We start from the raw sequence: 20,766 nt of genomic DNA, 5'->3' as shown, positions 1-20,766 counted from the left end.
ATAGAACACTGGACTCAGGGTCAGGAAGACCTGAGTTCAAATCCAGCCTCAGACACTGACAAGTTGTGTGACCCTGGGTGATTCATTTCATCTCCAATGGAGAAAGAAATGCCACACCACTCCAATATCTTTGCCAAGATACCCCATGGCAAGAACTGGTGTGCTATAATAGTCCACCAGGACATAAAGAGTCGGTCACAAATGAGTGACAGGAAGAAAAGAGCAACTCAGAAACTGGAGCGAAGGATCTATTGGAGGCAAGTTTTCTCTCCTTTTCCCCATGATCTTTGCTCCATGAAGCAAATTGGATTCGAGCTGAGAATAAGACCCAGGGGATGGCTTTGTGGGGTACAAAAGATGAAAGACATGTCTTAAACATCAGGTGAGGGAGGGCATCACATATATTTATTTTTTTATTCATTCTTTAAAAACCCTTACCCATTGCCTAGCTCCCCCTATTTCCCTAAATTCTTAACCTGTACTGTCTTTGTGACACAATCGATACAACCAATTAAGAAAAAAAAGACAATCCAGTTAGTTGCTTGTTGTCTGTTGTCAAATAAGTTGATTGACTAAAATTTTCATTGTTAATCATATGTTTTGGTGCCATGGAGATGCATGTGGTCTTCCTATTAGGGGCTCAGACCAGTAAATTGCCAATTTAGCAATGGGCACACGAACCCTACATATATCCTCAAAACAAACATAGAAGGAGACCCTAGGACACCAGCTCCCTAATGTGGAGAGTTCTAGACCCTAGGGATCCAGAGGCCTAGCTAGCATCAGCAGCCAGTGAACATGGAAAGGCCAGTCTAGGGAAGGAGAAGCAGGGTTCACTTAGAAATGTTTAAAAATATCTTCTTGTCAACTGATTTCTGTAATGCTAAAAAAGTGGAAGTTCTGCTAAGTTGTATCTGTAATAATTTTTTTAATTATTAGTTTATTTTGCTTCTTCTAAATTCTGGTGGCCTGAGACTGAGTCTAGGTCTTTGTAGTCTAGGTACAGCTCTGGTAGGAGACTATATCTACATCCATAAATATTAATGTCTGTACTCAAGAGGCTGAAAATGGAAGAAAGGATTTGGTAGAAGCATGTGTAAAAGCTTTGTATCACACTCAAATTTCTTATTCTCCTGATCTCTCATTATGCTTTCGGCAACGAGTCAGTGTGGGAGAGACCATTAAGGTTGTTCTTTTAAACACCTACTTTGGAAGGTATATCCTTCAGGTGGCATTAAGCAGCCCACTCCCTGTCTGCCCACGCCTGGATCCAGAGGGAAGAACATTTTTGCGTGTGGGGGTGACATTCTTGTTTCAAGGGAATGGTCCATGATGTTATTTTTGCTTCCCACAAATGGAGATGTTTAAAATAGGGCTTTATTCCATCGGTATAAGTGACACATAGCCTATGTATAGTGGGGAAGTAAGGGCCTGGCAGATGAGAAGTACTTGATCTCAACAAAATCCAAGAGCTGTGGTGGTTCCCAGATCACAACTGGGGAGCTGCTTCAGGGGTCACCAGCAAAGAGCCCAAATCTCGGGCTGAACCATACTCTTTCCCACACCACTGGATGGACCAAATGGATGAACCTCAAAGCCAGTGAGCTGGGATTTGGGCTTCACTTCCGTCACTGGGTTGCATTTCCTCTTTGAACCTCCCTCCAAGCTGCATGGTACTGATGAAGGGTAAACTTCTTCGTTGTTTGTTAGTGTCTTTTGACCCTGCAGCCCTGGAGTAGGGCCAGTGTAATCTAATCAGGGGACTGCTGCTGAGGCTATATTTAATTAGGGGCTTATTGTCTGGCTGGGGTTTCACAAATTCAGAGACCTTTCAAAACCTTTGTTGGGGGAATGGTGGAGCCTCCATTTTCTGCCTTCAAACCCTTCCAATTCCTCCACTTTAGCGACCATATCTGAAAAGCTTGACAAAGCTTCACTCGCTTGCTCTGTGAAGAATTCACCGTTGTCCTTTTTGTTGGCTCTATAAACATTCTAGACTAGACTTCCAAAAAAACATTGAGAATTGAGGGGCGAGACTAGGGAGGGCAACTTGGGGGCTTGTGGAAGAGGCTCTTTTCTCCTGTTAACAACTTTCTTGCCAGAACCCAACCCCTTCAGCTGCTCCTAAGAGGAATTGGATGCCTTTCCAAGGGAACGTTAGACCACTTCTCAGGGAAATCTTGAACCCTTTCCAGAATTTCTGTGATGAAGAACGGGGCTTTAAAGAGATGCAATGCAAATCAGGGAGAGGGAAAGGGTAAAGTCCCATTAATTTGGGACTTTGGGAGATGAAAGAGGTGAGAAAGCTGAAGAATATTTTACTATTTCCTCAATTATCTAAAGTAGAGGTTACAAAGCCCTCTGATTGTTTGGGGGTAAAAATATGTATGATCCCTCTCTCTCAAACCTCTGTTTCCCCTCCGCCCCAACCTCCTTTTTTTTTTTTTTTTTTTTTTTTTTTTTTTTTTAAATCTCTTTCCCTCTCTCTCTTAAAATTCTCTCTGGAATCTCAGCTCCATCCAGACGTTTGGTTTCAATATGACTAGATACTGGACACTAAAAATATTTCTGGAATGACGTGAACCTCTCTCACCCCATTCAGGACCCGACAAGGCTACACAAGAACCAACACATGCTTTCCCTTCATTTCTGGGTGTCTCCGGGTCGGGCTACAGATGCTGCTCCTTCTGTTACCAATGGCATTCCGTCTCATAGCTGCATCCAGTGCCAAGCCAACAACTGTACGGGAAAGCTCAGCTACAAGACCTTGGCAGCTATCGGGGCAGGAGCAGCAGGCCCCCCAGCACAGACCACTGCGGCCACCTCCACCACCCCCGCCACCCCATCCAGGGGCCTTCCTATCTCCCTTGGGTTTGCCCAGGCCCTGCCACAGGGGCTGAAGAAGTTGAAGCTCATATCAGCAACAGCAGCGTCCCCAGCTGGGGGGCCAGTCCAGGCACGTGGGTCCCTTCTCCAGGCAACTCTTCGTCCCAGAGGGAGCCGGAGCAGGATCGAAGACACCTTCAGCTCTCACCACTGCCTCCTCCTGTCACTGCGGCCTGGGGAAGGGATCAGTATGGAAGTGACCACTCCTGACCCAGAGGGGCAGCCCAAACTGAGTGAGATCGAGGATGGGGAGGGCAGCAGACAAGTCAGCCAAGACCTCAAGCAACAACAGCAACCCAAGCGTCCAAAGCCATCGGGGGAAGCAAAATATGTGGAGATCTGTGGCCCTGCTGGAGCAGTCAGAGAAAACCCTGGGTCTTTGAGCTTAGCTCTAGAGGGTGGCCCTGAGAAGCCAGAGCGCAAAGCTAGCAGCCCCCTGTATGAGTCCTCTGCCCCCACTCCCCAGACTCCTACCTCCCAGGAACTTGCCAGCTTCCAGCTCTCCTGCAGCCCCGGGAGTTCCAAGTCCTTTACTTCTTTCTCCTCCGCCTCCTCTTCCTCCCCCGCAACGGACAAGGTAGGGGAAGCCGGCTCTCCCCACCTGGATGACACGACCACATCCAGGGGTGGGCCAGCCTCATTGTCTTCTTCCTTAGGTTTCGAGAGTGAGAGCAGTGAGGGCAGTGACAGCGAAACCAGCTGCCCTGAGGATTACAACCCAGCCCACCAGCCCAGAGGGGGAGAAGGAGGAAAAGCCAGAGGAGGAGCAGGAAGAGGAGGACCAGCAGGGTTCAGGGCCAGCCCTGCCAAGGCCCAGGGCCGCAGCCACCCCCCTCCGAGAGAGGAGGCTCACTACATCACCACCCATGAGATCCAGCTGAGTGAAGTCGAACAGGACACAGACTTTGACCTCGGATTGGCCTCCCGCTGGGACTTCGAGGACAACAACGTGATCTACTCATTCGTTGACTATGCTTCCTTCGGTGGCAGCGATGAGACCCCCGGGGACACCACCACCCCGACCGAAGACAGCTGCTACCTGAGCACCGGCCCCAGCACCAGTGCCACCAGGTCTCCCACCCCCATCAGCAGTGATCCAGGGCACGCCACCACAGCCAGCAACGGCCGGGACACGAGCAGCACTCAAGTGGGCAGCACCGTCTCTGAAAGTGACACCGATTCCGTGGCTGCCTTCACCCCCCCATGCGAGCCCCCAGGCGAGCCCCAGAAGGCAGTTCCAGCAGCAGCGGCGGCAGCGGCAGCAGCAGCAGCAGCAGCCCCAAGCAGCTGTGGGAATGCTCCAGGCCAGATCCGCCTATCAATCAAACCAACTTCCCGGGCTATAAATGAGCCTAGCAACGTGCGGGCAAAGCAAAACATTATTCACGCTGCCAAGCATGAAGGCGAAATGAGCCTCCGAGTCTCCGCAGCTGCTGACCACAGTTCAAGCTTGCCCAAGCCGCACTCGGCTGCAGCCACAGCTCCAGACCATGCGAAGAAGTTTATCGCCCTACCTGCCCGCCTGCAGACCAGGTGCGGGGCCATCCGGGCCAAAGAGCTGGTGGATTACTCCAGTGGCGCGTCCAGTGCAGTCAGCGAGCTGGACGATGCGGATAAGGAGGTCCGCAACCTGACTTCCCGAGCCTTCCGCAGCTTAGCTTACCCTTACTTTGAGGCCCTCAATATCAGCTCCAGAGCCTCCTCCACAGCCCTCTCAGACGTTGGCTTCGGCCGCTGGTCCACCTTCTTGGACTTAAAATGCGGGGGTCTCGGAGCCAGAGTGGAGCAGAGCCTGCTCAAGAACAGTGCGGCCTCTGTGGCTGCGGGCCTGCGCAAGGGCACTGGGGCCAGGCCCTCGGCAGACCAACTCTATATCCAGTCCAAGAAGTCCCAGACCAAGGCCCTGGAGTTTGTGGTCAGCAAAGTGGACGGGGAGATCACCCACGTGGAGACACCCCTGTGCTTTCAGAAACAGGTCCAAAGTGGCTCCCGAGTCGTCACCCTTTTGGAGACACTAAATTTACGCAGCGAGAGCAAAGCGAGCTCTGCTGCTGGGGGCTTGAGAAAAGGCTCCAGCAAGGCCCCAGGGTCGGTTTACACAGATGATGGCTCTGAGACGTCGGAAAGCAGCAAGCCTTCCTCTCGGGCTGAAGGAACACAGAAGAAGTCCAAATTTGCCTCCAGCCTTCTCAAAAATGTCATCTCCAAGAAAATGCAGAGGGAACAGGAGTTCAAAATGGAGAGAGGAGAAGTCTCAGACACATCTCACCGTAAGAACACCTCCGGCTCCTCCAGGGAGCCCGAGGACCCCTCAGGTTGGGAGAAGCCTCCCGAAAAGGGTCTGCAAAGACAGAGCTCCCACTACTCAGAGGCCAGTTCTGAGTACACTGTGGTGAGTATCTCAGATGCTGGTGAGGACACTCCAGTCTCTGAAAACAAATCTCCAGTTTTTCAGGCCAGCGTTCCCCGGGAAAGCAGTGCCAGCTCCAGCAGACCCGGTGCTGACCACAGGCCGGAAGAAGTATGTGGTTTTAAGAGGAGCGCCTCCGAAACGGTCAAGGGCATCTTTCTGCGCAGCCAGAACAGCGCGTTTAGGTCCTGGAAGGAGAAGGAGGCTGAGAAGCTGGAGGAGAAAGCCCCCATCCGGAAACTGAAGCTCTCCAGAGGTGGGGACTGGAGAGCTGACCTTGGGGAGATTTCGGCCAGCAAGTCCACAATCATGTCCCGCCTCTTCATTCCCCACATCCAGCACACTCCCAAAGACAAGCAGCCAGGAAAGCAGGCCACCAAATATCCTACGGCTCAGGCTGCCTCCACAGCTGTGGTCAAGCCCAAAGTCCCTGAAATCAAGATCCGCCTGGGCAGTGTACAGGAGCCCAGTGCCGACTTTAATATAGCCAAGTTACTCACCCCCAAGCTGGCAGGTGGCAGCAGCACGTCAACCCTTTTCAGGACCATCGAGGACAATGCCAGAGCCCAGCAGAAGCTTTTCAGGGGGGACAGCTTGGAAAAGGTGCCCCAGTTCCAGGTCCGGGATGTGAGGGATAAGTCCAAGACTCAAGGGCCACTCCACCAGGTGAGAGATGTCAGGAAACTGATCAAAGGATCTGGGGAAAGCAGTGATAAAGGAAGTGTGACCCCTGAGCAGGGAAGCTCGGGACCTAAACCCAGGCAGCTCTCTGCTGCAGGTAGCGGCGGGCCCAAGTCCCTGTCCCCAATGGTGATCACGTGCCAAGCTGTAGCCAGCCACAGAGAAGAAGGTACGGACCGAGATCTTAGAGACAGCCTAGGGAAAGCTGCCGCGAGGACCCTTCCCTCTTCTCCAGAAGGGACCGTCCTAGTTCACAGAGCATCTGGCCGCTTACCTGTGGCTACCATTGCTCCCAATAAAACTGAACAGGGTTCCCACCTGCCTGTCCTAAAGATCATCTCCAAGACATCTGCCCAGAAGACACCAGAAAAGCCCAGAGAAGAAGAGGCCAAGGAGGAGGTCAAAGCCCCGAAGCCCTCCCGCAATGCCCTGGAGAAGCTCACTGCGGCGGTGAGATCCATGGAGGAACTGTATAGCTTCAATAGGTATGAATGGAAGCGCAAGAGTGACCCATTGCCCATGATGACTGACAGTCACGTGCTGTCCCTCATTGAGAGTGAAGAACGGGAAGGCAGTGGCGGGGAGGCGGGCAAGCCAGCCAAGAGGTTGGGTGAGGTAGAAGAACGAGGACCAGGGGGGAAGAGCGGGGTGGTCATGCGGGGGGTGGCACCTGAACGCCTTCAGCGGAGAAACTCCAACCCCAGTGCTGAGAGCGTGTCCGCCAGGGCTGCAGCCTTCGAGAACATGGCCAGGGAAAGGCCCCGATCTCTCTACATTCCCCCAGCCCACAAAGACGTGGAGAGGGCCCAACCTCTGCAGCCCTTACCTCCCTTGCCTAGCACGCGAAATACCTTCACAGTAAGTACCCAGAAAACAGCCGTGGTGGCAGGTGGGGTCGCAGGCAAATTCCCTCAAGGGCCTGCCCAGGAAAGCTCTTCCTTGGCAAAGGGGATCAAGACCCAGGGACTCCGATCCCTAAAGATTTCTCCAGCCACCCGAACACTGCCCGCTGAAGCCACTAGCAAGAAACACGGCAGCGATGGGGAGAAGGGCTTGGACTCAGCCAGCAGTGACAGTGGGAACTACCTGACCAGCCCTCTCAAGGGGAACGTGGGGGGTGCCGAGGTACCTGGAAGAGCTGGAGCAGCGGCTTCTTCTGCTGCCACCCTCTGTAGCCTGCCGCCCCTAAGTGCCCGCAGCCAGGTCCCCAGCAGTGCCAAAGGTGCTCAGAGCAGTGGGGTCAGCCGACCCAGCTGGCGTAATAAGACAGACAGTGCTCGAGACCCTGCTACCACTGCCCCAGCGGTACCTCAGACCCCCGAGCATCCCCCGACAGCTGTCTATCACCAGCAGTCACTGCCCTTCACCCTACACGGGGCCCAACCACAGGTACTGTGCTTCTCCCCTCCCAGCATCTCTGCCCCACCCCCTGCAGCAGCAGCTCCAGGCCCAACAGACCCCTTCCAGCAGCCACAGCCTCAGCAAACTCAGCGAAAGATGCTACTCGACCTGACCACTGGCCAGTACTACCTGGTAGACACACCAGTTCAACCCATGACAAGGCGGCTATTTGATCCAGAGACTGGGCAGTATGTAGATGTCCCTATGACCTCTCAGCAGCCGGCAGTGGCTCCCATGTCCCTCCCCGTCCCCCCTTTAGCTATGAGCCCCGGTGCCTATGGCCCCACCTACATGATCTACCCTGGGTTCCTTCCCCCGATGCTGCCCCACAATGCCCTGCAGCCTACAACCCTCGCCCGTGCTCCTGGAGGGAGTGAGCTCTCCCCCATGACTAGAGACCCCTCTGGCAAAGATGCAGTAGCCCCCAGAGATATGGCTTTTGCGGAGACCCCGTATTTCATTGCAATGGGCCAGCCTCCCTCCACTTCCTCCTCTGGCTCCGCTGCAACCTCCCAGCTTGTGGGGGCCAAGGGATTCGCCCAGGTCCACGGCAAGCCGGTCATCAGCATCACCTCACAGCCGCTGGGGCCAAGGATCATCACGCCCCCATCCTTCGACGGCACCACCATGAGCTTCGTGGTGGAGCACAGATGAGGAGCAAAAGCATTTATGGGAAAGCAAACTGAAGCAGCTTTAGGTAAGTCTCCAATTGCAAGCCCCAGGGCCTTCCGTTCTAAAGTAGAGGTTTTCAGTCTCTTGTTTATGTGCCATGGTCCCCTTTGGCACTGGACTGGAAGAGCCCCTTTTAGAATCATGTTTTAAAATGTTTAAAATAAAATAGGATTGCAAAGGAAACCAATGGCATTGAAATGGCTCCATATATGCCCACAGACTAGATGTGTGTACATATAGAGCTATATGTGTGTGAGCATATATATAGGCACATACATTCAATCCATTTCTAGGGCACTCGAGTTCACAGTGTGGAGAGAGGGGGAGGCCAGTCTTTGTCAGGTGGGCATTTCAGGGGGGATCGAGTCCATCCCATTCTAATTCCTCAGGACCTAAATTTCTAGGGGCTGACTCTCCCAGACTAAATTGCAGAGAGGGGGCTAATCTGCATTGGCAGAGAGAGTTCCTTCACTAGGAAATCCCAGGTTCTTTCCCTCCCCCTTCCTTCTAGTTTCTGCATCTTCCATGCCAGTTGCTTCTTCTGTGACTACTTTTCTCTCCAACCCTTCATGAGCCTCTCCCATCTCTGACTTCAGTCACTTCATTTTTTTTCCTAAGAACCTAAAGCCAGGAGCTAGAAGAGGTGAGGAACCTCAAGTCAGCTAATTTAGTTACTTGCTAAAACTCTGAAAAACAGTTGCATCTGGGAAGAAATGCAAATGAGGTTTGGGGATGGGCTGTGGGTTCTGTTTATCCATACTCTCTCCTCTCTCCTAGCTCCTCTGAACCACCATCCCCCCACCCTTCCCTCTATCACCTACCCACCCCCACCACAGCACAGAAAACAAATAGCATCAATAACAAAGCCATGGACTCTTTGGGGGGGGGGCAATTTGAGAGTCCGATTCATCCTCATCTTTGTATGCCCAGCACTTCACCCTGTGCCCGGCATGCTGTACAGATTTGTTAACAACTAGATTTAGGAATCTGATTAGTTCACTTGCTTTTCAGAGGTTCGGGGCAAAAGGCAATTTCTTGTTCTTTTAGAAAGTGGCTATTAGCATCCATATGGCTTATTCACTCACCTTCTCATCTTCTGGCCCAATTCAATAATGTTCCAAAGGGAAGTGCTATTTCTTAAGCCTTAGTCTTTAGCTCTGACATGTGACTGTAAGGTCAGACCATTTAGGTCTTCATTGGCTATTACTAGAGGCATTCGCACCTATGCACCCACTCATCCTCTCTCCCAGCAGCTCACTCACACAACTTGACCTTTTGGAAAGCTGAAAATGCCAATGTTGTAACCTACTCCCGCCGCCCTCTGGCTGGCCAGGTCGCCATCTTTTGGCTCCACACTGCCTAAAGAGGTCTAGGGATGGCTAGGCTAGGCTCCTAACCTGGCCTTGTATGTGCCCCATCATGTTAAGATCTCTTTTTGGGTCTTGCAGGATGAGGAGAGGAAATGGCTGTGGGATAAAATGAAAAGGTGTACTTCCTCCTTTGTTAGCTCTCATCCCAGGCCAACCTGGTCTGCCTGAGCTTGCTAGGAAACACTGCTTCTTGTTTAGTCAGACACCTAGGGGAGCGCCAGGGACTCTGCAGGAAGCAAAGGGAAGCATCACACACCAAATGTGCTTTTGTTCCAATCTAAGACACACACCCTGATCTTCAGATCTCATTTTCAGAGGAATGGAGGGAAGTGCGCGCCCGTGCGTGCGTGCGTGCGTGCGTGTGTGTGTGTGTGTGTGTGTGTGTGTGTGTAAGGTAGGGGGGAAGCTGTCTGTCCTATGGGCATTTGGGAGAAAATATAATCCCTTCTTCCTCTCTCCTGTCCCCATTCTTCATTATTCAGAGATGGATGGTTCAATTCTTGTACATATGCCATCTACAAATTATGGGAGACTTTATTTTATTTTTGAAACCCTTCTCTTCTCTCTTGGAATCAATACTATGTATTGGTTTCAAAGCAGAAGGGGATAAGGGCTAGGCAATGAGGGCTAAGTGACCCTGGGGTCACATGGCTAAGAAGTGTCTCAGGTGGAATTTGAACCTAGGATCTCCTGTCTTTAAATCTGGCTTTCAATCCACTGAGCCACCTAGCTACCCCGCTAAGGGAGATTTTAAGTAACTCATACCTGTAGGTTTTTCTCATTCCTGGTGACCAGTTATAGACTGTAGAAGATAAATTCTCCCAGCAGGGAAGGAGGCTTTGCTAAAATGGAAGGAATGCTAAAATTGGCATCACCAGAACCTGAGTTTGAATCCTGGTTCTTCCATTAACCAGACAACTCTCTGGACTTGAACATTCTTCATTTGTATATAAAGGGAGAGGTTTGGACCAGATGTCCTCTGAGGTCCCTTACAGCTATAATTCCATGACCCTAAGAAAAGCAAATTTTTGGCTTGTGGGTAGACAAAGGATTTAGAGTCTCTCTTTGAATATAGACTCTGGTACTTATATACTTAAAAAAAGGTATTAATATATTTTGTTCCTAAATCTCCTTCATTTCCACATGTATTCCCTTCACTCTTTCCCCCGCTTTGCAGCTGACAATTAAGAGATGTCTGATCATGGACAAATACCTAAACTATGCCATTTTTTCTGAACATCCCTAAGATAGAGAGAATAGTCTGACTACCACCAACTTCACAGGGATGTTGGCAGGAAAGTGTTTTGCGAGCCTTAAAGTGCCTTATTGATTTTGTAGTTATTATATGTTTAGGTACAGGCTATGACCTTTAATAGAATATAAACTCTTTTTTACTGTAATAGTTTATTTTTCCCTAATTACATGTAAAAACATTTTTAACATTCATTAACATTTTTTGAGTTTCAAGTTCTCTCCCTTCTCTCTCTCCCACCCACTTTATCTGTCCCTCAAAATCTCCCCCCTCCACCCTGAGATAGTAAGCAATCTGACGGAGATTTGAGAATGTATATTCCTTGAATGCAGGAACTGTTTCATGTAGGTGGATAGAACACTAGAACACTGGACTTCCTGATATATCTCAGACACCACCTAGTTTCCTCCTTTATAAAATGGGGATGATAATAACAGCAACCACCTCGAGAGGACCAAAAGAGTTAATGAATATATAACGTTCTTGTAAATCTTGCTGTTTTCAAAGCTATAGGAAATTATTCTTTGTATCATTATTATTTGCTTCTTTGACTACCTTGGGTCTAGTAGAATGCCTGACAGACAGCACATAATGAACAAATGCTTTCTGACTGAGTGAGCTCTTGCCCCCTAAAAACTGAGGAAAACCAAAAAGGAAAGAAGGAAGTTTCTTCAGATGGAGTGGGAAAAGCCCTGGGTTAGAGATTAGCAGCCTTGTGAATTAGAAACTGAAAAGTAAACATGTGCTTTCCAGCAAGGCTCTCGGGTCTTCAGTGTTCTCATCTGTAATATGGGCACAATAATATCAAACCTGCCCATCTATCATGATTTTTGGGGAGAATTAAACGAGGTGATTGCATTTATAAAGCACTGAACACCAGGTGTTAATTCCTGGGGACACAAAAAGACAGAAATGAAACAATCCTCGACCTCCAGGAGTCAACAGGGGAGACAACATGTACATATTTAAGGGTAGCAGCTTCTGTCTTCCAAGGTCTGCTACCTACATAAACGCAAAGTATATGAACAAAATGGGGTACCATGCAGGGTACTTGACTTTGGGGAGGCCAGGCATGGAAACTGAGGGCATCTGAAGTTGAGCCAACACTCAAAGCAAAACCAGGGATTCTAACTGGTGAGGGAGGTCAGGCTTCATGGCAAAGCTCAGTATGGATGGATAGAAAGAAGAGTTCATGGAGAGGAGAAATGTGAGGTTAGAAAAGTAAGAAGAGGCCAGGTTGTCAAAAGCTTTAAACGTCAAGCAGGGGAGTCAGTAGTGGTATTAGGGAGACATTAGAGTTTATTGAGCTGGAAAGGAGAGGAGAATGGGATGAAGCAGGCATGCCAAATGCAAGGCTATTGCAAGAAGTCCAGGACATAGGTGATGAGGACTTAACCCTAATTCTGAGAACTTGTTATAGAATTTAGGATCTTAGAGCTTTAGAAGCCATCAAGTACAATTTTACAAATCAGGAAAATGGGGCACAGAGAAGTTTAATTGATCTGTCCAGAATCACACAATTTGTCTGAACCCAGATCTTTCTGGTTCCAAGTCCAGTGCCCTTCTGGTACACCATGCTGACTACTTAGGTCTTAGAAAGTTGCCTGAGGCACAGAGAGATTAAGGAACTTCCCTAACGTCACACAGTTATTATGTGGTACTGGCTTTTCCTCAAACACCACTGACCATTTCCCAACTGTGCATTTTCTCTGATTGTTTCCCATTCCAGAAAGACTCTCCTTTCCTATCTCCACCTTCTGACTTCCGTTATGTCTTTGCTCAAGTCCCCCCTTCTTCAAGAGATCCTATTTTTATTTTATAGTATATAACTGTTCACATGTTGTCTCCCACATTAGCCTGGGAGCATCTTCAGATGAGAGGAAGTTTTTATATCTCCAGCACAGGTCACAGAGCCTGGCCCAGAGTCTTTGTTGTTCAGTTGTTTCTGTCTTGTCCAAGTCTTTGTGACCCCATTTGCCATTTCTTTCTTCAGTTCATTTTACAGATGAGGAAAATAAGGCAAGCAGAGTTCAATGACTTGCCTATGGTCATATAGTTAGACAATGGCTAAGGCTGGATTTGAACTCAAACCTTCATGACTCCAGACCCAGCACTTTATCTACTGAGCATTCTAGCTGCCCAGCACATACTAGGAGATCTTTTTTTTAAACCTTTGCCTTCTGTCTTAGAATTAATGCTAAGTATTGGTTCCAAGGCAGAAGAGCTGTAAGAGCCAGGCAATTGGGGTTAAATGACTTGGTCACACAGCTAGGAAATATCTGAGGTCAAATCTGAACCCAGGACCTCCTATCCATAGGCCTGGCTCTCTAACCACTGAGCAACCTAGCTGGCTCTTCTATCTGTATACCTTTCTTTTGTTATCATGCCTCCCCTCCCACCCTATTGTGCCTCTTCTCTTTGCAATTTCTCCTGAGTACAACATGGAGTTGGGGCTAGAGAACTGGTATCAAGGTTGGAAAGACCTAGGTTCCAGTCCTTCCTCTGACATGTATAAGCTGTGTGATCCTGGGCAACTTGTTTAAAATCACAGGACCACAGGCAACTTACCAAGCCTCTCATTTATTGCAGAGTAGGTACAGGTCTGAATTGGTAGAGAAAGTTCCTAGCTGGGAACGTCCTACCCTAAGGAAATCACAGGTCCAATGAAAGAAAGAAAAATTGGCTAATACTTTTTGTTTTGTGACTTCCTTGGGCACGAGAGTGAGAGATAGATGGTAAAAGGATGCTTTAGGAATGTGTCCTTGGTGGCTGTATGGAAGATGGGTTGGAGAAAGAAGCAATGAGGCTCAAAGATCAGTTAGAAAGCTTAACGTCCACAGGAACTCTCCTTTTGTAGGTTAGCAGGCGAGTTGCATTCCATCCTCTCTCCTTTTCCCCCAAATCTGTTCCAGCCCAGGAACCAACCCTATTCTCCCCCATCACCCAACCAGAGAGTCATATTGCTTTGCTTTGGGACTGGCCTGGCCCCAGGATTATATAAAATCCTTCTAAGTAGTTTCCTGCTATTGGCTAAGCTTCTGCACATAAGATCATTAGTCATCAATCTTGCTAAGTCTAATATCTTCTTGAAGAGTGTCCCTACAAGAGATGCCTACCTGTTCCAGTTAGTCTCTTTAGGACCTTCCCTGCAGGGATTAGTTCATCAAGAAAGTCCTGTAACCAAGCCATGGATGAAAGTTACTGGGAGGGAGATTTCAGTTCAATATTGGGAAGTATTTCCTAGCAATGAGAGCTAACCGATAATGACCCAGGGTGCTTTGTGAGGTACCGAGTTCCCTGCCACCAAAAAAGTTCAAGGAGAGACTGGATGACCACTTACTGGGGATGCCTTAGAAGTGATTTATGCTTTAGGTAGGGGTTCAACTATTTATAGTCTGCCGAAGGGCCTTTCAAGATCAGCAAAGTCAGTTCATACCTAGAGCAGAACTCCGAGGGAAGCACCAAGTTATGTGAACTCAACCCAGGCTGGAAGTATTTACGCTAGGGTTGCCCTGGGGTGGAGTAAGACCTAAAACTAGCAGGAATGCCTGCAGTGCCATTCTAGATGAGTGATTTCCTCATTGTGGCCAGTTGGCTGAATGCCAGGGTATTCTGATCTCCCCCAGGGACTTTCAAAATATCATATAATCCAAAGCATGGGCTGTTAGCTACAAATGACAATTCTCCCCTCTATTTGGGGATAATTCTAAGCAAAGAGAGATAGGAAGTACATTTTTTTTGGCATAAGGAACTCCCAAGAAGGAAATTCTTTCTAACCACTACAAATAGGTTCTGCATAATATTATTATTGTAGAGAATTGCCAAAGGCCCTGAGAAGATAAATAACTTCTTGAGGTCATACAACCAGTATGCTTCAGAAGTGGGACCTGAACCTTTCTGTCTACAAGGCCAATTCCAAGGCCAACTATGTACTACATCACCATGTCTTTCAAAGAAGGGGATCTCTGAATCAATCAACAAATACTGATTAAGAACTCCCAGGTACCAGACACCAGAGGAGACAAGGGGGATACAAAGACAAAAAAGTAACAGTCCCTGCCCTCAAGGAGCTTATATTCTTTTACTTTTACAAGACCTGTGATTATAGTCTTACATTCTTTCAAGAAAGGTGACACAACATGTACACAAGTCGATACAGTACAATGAAAACCAATGCAGAAAAGACACCACCCATTGAAGAGTGTTACTCCCAGGAGGAGAAATCTGAATTGAGATTCAAATGGAGACAAGACTTCTGAGAAGCAGAGAGATGAAAAAGATACTGAAAAGAGGCTATTAGACACTCTAGATGAGAGGTGATGACAAACTGTACCAATGTGTTGACTGAATGAGTAGAAAGAAAGGGATGGATGTCAAAGATTCCCTTAAAATGGAATGAATAGGACTAGACAAATGCCTGGATGTAGAAGGATGGGGAAATGGAAGTTTCAAAGATGCCTTGGAAATGAAAAACTTGAATTACTAAGAGAAAGGGAATATTCTCGGCAAAAATAATTCTAGTTCCTCATCTTAATAATAATTAATAATGTAATAATAGGGGGCAGCTAGGTGGCTCAGCTAGAGCTCTAGGCCTGGAATCAGAAGGACCTGCATTCATATCTAATATCAGACACTTCCTAGCTCTACAACCCTTAACCCTGCGTTCTAGCCCAATGATTCCCAAAGTGGGGACTACCACCCCCTGGTGGGTGCTGCAGCGATCCAGAGAAGCGGTGATGGCCACAGGTGCATTTATCTTTCCTACTGTTATTAAAATTTAAAAAAAAATTAATTTCCACGGGGCTAAGTTATATTTTTTCTGGAAAGGGGACGGTAGGCCAAAAAAGTTTGGGAACCACTGCTAGCCCTTGGCCTTTTGTCTTAGAGTTGGACAACTGAAAAATGACTAAAGGAACAACAAAAAAGTACCTGGTACTGTACTAGACACTGAGGACAAAGGCCAAAGAATGAAACAATCCCTACATGTCAGGAACATACTTTTGAATAGAGGAGACAAGAACGTTTGAAAATATATGTAGCATCATTTTAAAAGGAACGAATACAAATTTATACAAAGTAGTCAATTTACAAGATAGTTTGGGAAGAAGGGTACTAGCAATTAACAGGGATCATAAGGAAAGGTGATACTTGAACCATGTTTTGAAGGAAAACAGGAATTCTTTGAAGCATAAAGAAGGAGTACATTTCAAGGTTGTGATGGAAGTGGGAGCTGAAATATTGACTGGAGGAACAAAGAGGTTTATTTGGCCAGACTGCAGAGTGCAAGAGGGAGAATAATGTTTAGTGAGGCTAGAAAGATGGCTTAGAGCCAGGTTGTGTGTGGCATGAAACATTAAACAGAAGAGTCTATATTTTATTTTAGAGAAAATAGGAAGCCCCTGGAGTTGATTAATTAGGGCAACAAAAAGCTCCAATCTGCACTTCCAGAATATGACTTTGGCAGCAGTGTGTAGACTGGACTATAGCAGAAAGAAGGAGAGACTTGGGCTGGGTACCAATTAGAAAACTGTTGCCATACTCCAGGTGAGAGGCAATAAGGGCTTGAAATGAAGGGGTGTAAATACAGAGAGGAGGACATGTTGTAAAGGTATAAAAGGCAAGATTTGGCAACTGGTTGGAAATATGGGGTGAGAGAGAGTGAACAATCACAGAAAAGGCCAAGGTTATGAACCTCTGAGACTTGAAGGAGGGTGATACCTTGGTCAGAAACAGAAAAGTTTGCAAGAGGGGAAGGTATAGGGCAAAAGATAATGAGTTCATTTTTTGAGTAGTGAATTGAAGATATCTCCAGGACATCCAGTTTGAAAGGTCCAGTGGACAGTTGGCGATGTGGACAGAGGCTCAAGGAAAAGACTGGGGCTGGATATGTGTGTGTGTGTGTGTGTGTGTGTGTACGTGTGTAATTTGCATAGAAATGATAATTAAATCCATTGGGGAGCAGACACAGTCATTAAGGATGATATGGATGATGAATGATTCCACTGAAGAAGACCAAGAAATAGCAGTTGGACAGGAAGAAAGTGAACTAAGAGAGAGTAATTTCATGAAAATCCAGAGAAGAGTTCCAGAAGAAAGTCAGTAGTGCCAAATGTAGCAGCTAGGTCCAGAAGGATTAAGCCTTTGAAAAGACCATAATTGAAAGCTTTGGAGAAAATTGTATCAGTTGAGTGATGAAGTTGGAAGCCATTTTGCAAAGAGTTGACAAGTGAGTGAGAAGAGAAGAAATGAGCAAGCAGAAAGGCTATCTCATTGTCAGACACTGAAGGAAAGAAGGAGAGAAGAGGAGTCAAAGAATTTTGATACAAAAAGAATGGGAAATTTCCATTTCCAGAAGGAAAAAAATCACTTTTCTGGAAATACTTGATGAAATAATTGGACTGAGCAAAGGCTTTCTGCTCAGTCAGTCAACCAGCATCTGTTGTGTGTCCTAGGTTCAAATCAAAGCCAATCATCATGGAGGTAGAAGAAGAGAGCATTCAATTTGAGTGCATACTAGCCATGCGACCATGAGCCAATAGTTTAATTCTCCAAGCCTCAGTCTCCTAATTTGTAAAAAAAAAAGGATCAATAATATTTAACTCCCCAGGGTTCTTGAAAGATGAGAGTTACAATGATTTCTTTAAATGTGATCTATTTTTTGTCATCACAACAATTCAAAACTTTGTGAGGCTAGGCCCTATGTATCAGAATAGAGTAGAGGGATTATCAGGTTGTGTGTGTGTGTGTGTATGTGTGTGTAATTAAAGTGCTAAACTGGACCATTCCAATATTCCATCTAGGTACAGAGTCAGGAAGACTTAGTTCAAATCCAGCAATAGACACTAGCCATATAACCTTGGGTAAGCCACTTTATTTTGGTTTGCTTCAGTTCCAATCCCCTCTACTATATGCTTGACATAGGCAGCCCCCACTTAAAAGCCTTCATGACAGGAAAACTCCCTTCTAGGGTGAAACCATTCCACTTTTGGACAGTTATACTTGTTAGGCAGTTCTTTATATTGAACTCGATTTAGATTTTCTTTCTTTCCAATGAGAAAAATAAATTCCTTTTTAGGAAAAGTGCAGGTAAACAGAGAAGGGAGTTATTTTCAGTGGCTAGAAATGGTTTCAAGTTACTGTTTCCCACATCTGTGCCAGTCTTGGAATGGACTCACAAACAGTGTTTGCTGTAAGCAGTGTATGCCTCATTGGAGGCTTTTGAGAATCTAGGTTTATGAAAAGCATGAATTAATTAAATGTCATTTATAAATCAAGCTCCAAAGTAATTCAATTTAGAAAAATTTGATTTATATGATACTTTTCAGGTCCATTGCTATTACTGAATGAGTCTGGGCCACCTTCTCCTTCCCAAGTCTTAGTTTTCTCTTCTGCAAAATTGGGGGGAAGGCAGGAGGTAGACTAGATCTCCAAAGTCCTTTCTTGTCCTCTGTGACCAAATCCCCCTCTTAGAATCCCTACAAAGCTCAGCTCAGATACATCATCTGCAGGAAGCCTTTTCTGATTCTCTTGCTGATGTCCCCACTTATCCTCTATGTCACTTCGTATGTGTTTTGCATTTACATATATTGGTGCTCCAAAAATCCCAGTGCAGTTTCGAGCTTTCATGGACTAATTGGCTATGTGATTAAGCTTGAATAATAATAATATACTATATAAACTTGTTATATAGTATATTATTATATTTATTCTATATAGTACATATGTATTTTTAATGGTCTCAATTTCAAAGAGATTTTATTCTCCACGACAAGAATTGCATTTCCACTTGTTTACAGTACTGAGAAAGTACAATGCTGTTCACTTCTCCCTCTCCACACGTTCAGGGATTCAAAATGCCAGATTTACAGAGTAGCTTAAAGGAATAATAATGATAATAATAATATTTAAGCTTTAATAGCTCAAAATTGCCCTAAGACTTTTTGGGACATACTTTCCCTCACAGAATTTAAACTACATGAAGGCTGGGACTGTTTCAGCTTTGGGTCTCTATCCTCAGAACCCAGCACAATGCCTGGCACACATATAATACATTAAAAAATTTTAAATTAATTAATTAGTATTTATTATTTAATTCTATATTTAAAGAATTGTCCCTAATTAAATTAATTTTAAATGTATAATAATTTAAATTTAATATTTTATTTATATATAATTAATACTATTTAAAGTATTTAATAAATACTTTTGATAGACATTTTCTGATTCTGTGTTGGTAACTACAACAAAATGAAATACCTCTGTTACCTTTTTTACATGCCTCTATATGAATACTTAGTTTAGATAAATGGTTTGTGATGACTGTTATCTTTGAATTGGTTGTGGGATAATGTTGGGATGAAGTATGCCTTTGCTCAATTTCTTTTTCGGAGATGGGGTGGGCAATTTGTATGTTTTTCAGTATTTGTCCACTTCATTTAGATTTATTGGCATTGAAGCAATTCCTACTAATTGCTTTGACTTCCTCTTCATTGGTGAAGTATGTCTTTGACCCCAGATAAATAAATGATCATCATATAATAAGAATATAATTATATGATATGATCATATAATAATAACCAACATTTATATATTGCTTTAAGATTTGAAAAAAAGCTTTACAAACATCATCTCATTTTATCCTTGCAACTATCCTAGAAATAGGTGCTAGCATTTTAGAGATGAGGGAATTGAAGCAGACTAAAATGAAGTGGCTTATACCTAAGGTAATATGGCTAGTGTCTATTGCTGGATTTGAACTAAGTCTTCCTGACTCTATGCCTAGATGGAACATTGGAATGGTCCAGTTTGGCACACACATACCCACACACACACACAACCTGACAATCCCTCTACTCTATTCTGATACATAGGACCTAACCTCACAAAGCTTTGAATTGTTGTGATGACAAAAATAGATCACATTTATAGAAATCATTATAGCTCTCATCTTTCAAAAACCCTGGTGGGGTTAAATATTATCGATCCTTTTTTTTACAAATTAGGAAACTGAGGCTTGGAGAATTAAGCTATATACTCATGGTCACATGGCTAGTAAGCACCCAAACTGGATGCTCTCTTCTCCTTCCCTCATGTTGATTGGATTTGATTTGAACCCGAGACACACAATAAGTGCTTGATAGATGCTGGCTGATTGACTGAGCAGGCAGCCTTTGCTCTTCTCATTTTACTGAACAAACTTTGAATTCTTAGGATTAAGGGCACATAGCTATTAAGTCAGAAAGGACGCCAGTTAGCCCAACCCTTTCATTGTACACTCAAACAAATTCTGGCCCAAAGAGACTACTGATCTGCCCAAGGACACATAGGTGTTGGTAGTAAGTGCCAAAGGTGGGATTTGAACCCATAGCTTCTGCCTTGAGAAAGAGTGCTCTTTCTACTACTATTTGTGCTGATGTAAGTGGCTAAAATATTGAATGGTAGCAATTGCAGTATCAGAATCCACTCATTAGGGAAGGTTTTTTTTTTTTAAACCCTTGTACTTCGGTGTATTGTCTCATAGGTGGAAGATTGGTAAGGGTGGGCAAGTGACTTGCCCAGGGTCACACAGCTGGGAAGTGGCTGAGGCCGGGTTTGAACCTAGGACCTCCTGTCTCTAGGCCTGACACTCACTCCACTGAGCTACCCAGCTGCCCCTAGGGAAGGTTTTTTAAATCAATATTTGGGGGACATTTTATAATGTTAACAAAATAAGATGTATCTTAGGAATTAATATTGTCTTCTTTGGTTTTTATAGGAGCAAGGCAAAAGGACTCTCCTCACTTAATCTGGAAATGGCCTTGCAGCAGCACGAAGGATTCATCTGTAAAACAGTTTCTACCTTTTACTTTTGTTCATATTTTGCTCCATACAAACCAAGTGTGTAAGTTTCTTGTTTTCTAGGCAGTATGCATTACTGTAGTTTTAAAAAGCAAGTTGAAATAACACAAAACCTTTTTTTTCCTCCGTAAAATTGTTTCTTTTTATATTGAATGCAGAATGTAAGCTTCATATTTGTCCCCAAGGTAAAAATCCTTGAGTTGTTCACAGGGTTCAATGAAAACTTGTAAACGTGTAAATGAAAGGTGCTAGTCCTG

The 20,766-nt window shown here is 45.7% G+C and overlaps 1 protein-coding gene across 1 annotated transcript; it reads left to right on the top strand.

Annotated features, from left to right (window-relative positions):
* Positions 1 to 389: 389 nt before the first annotated feature.
* On the top strand, positions 390 to 20,506 carry C6H4orf54 (chromosome 6 C4orf54 homolog). The gene is made up of 2 exons (XM_044680377.1): positions 390 to 8,075; positions 20,427 to 20,506. The coding sequence occupies exon 1, from the start codon at positions 2,633 to 2,635 to the stop codon at positions 8,030 to 8,032; it is 5,400 nt and encodes a 1,799-aa protein (XP_044536312.1). The 5' UTR covers positions 390 to 2,632; the 3' UTR covers positions 8,033 to 8,075; positions 20,427 to 20,506.
* The last annotated feature ends 260 nt before the right edge of the window (positions 20,507 to 20,766 follow it).

This window comes from Gracilinanus agilis, chromosome 6 (genome assembly GCF_016433145.1).
Source record: "Gracilinanus agilis isolate LMUSP501 chromosome 6, AgileGrace, whole genome shotgun sequence".
NCBI classification, from domain to species: domain Eukaryota; kingdom Metazoa; phylum Chordata; class Mammalia; order Didelphimorphia; family Didelphidae; genus Gracilinanus; species Gracilinanus agilis.
Note: the sequence above shows the minus strand (reverse complement) of the source record. Positions and strands in the feature narration are given on the sequence as shown.

Excerpts from the sequence above, each read along its gene's own strand:
- C6H4orf54 (XM_044680377.1), top strand. The coding sequence starts at position 2,633 with ATGCTTTCCCTTCATTTCTGGGTGTCTCCGGGTCGGGCTACAGATGCT.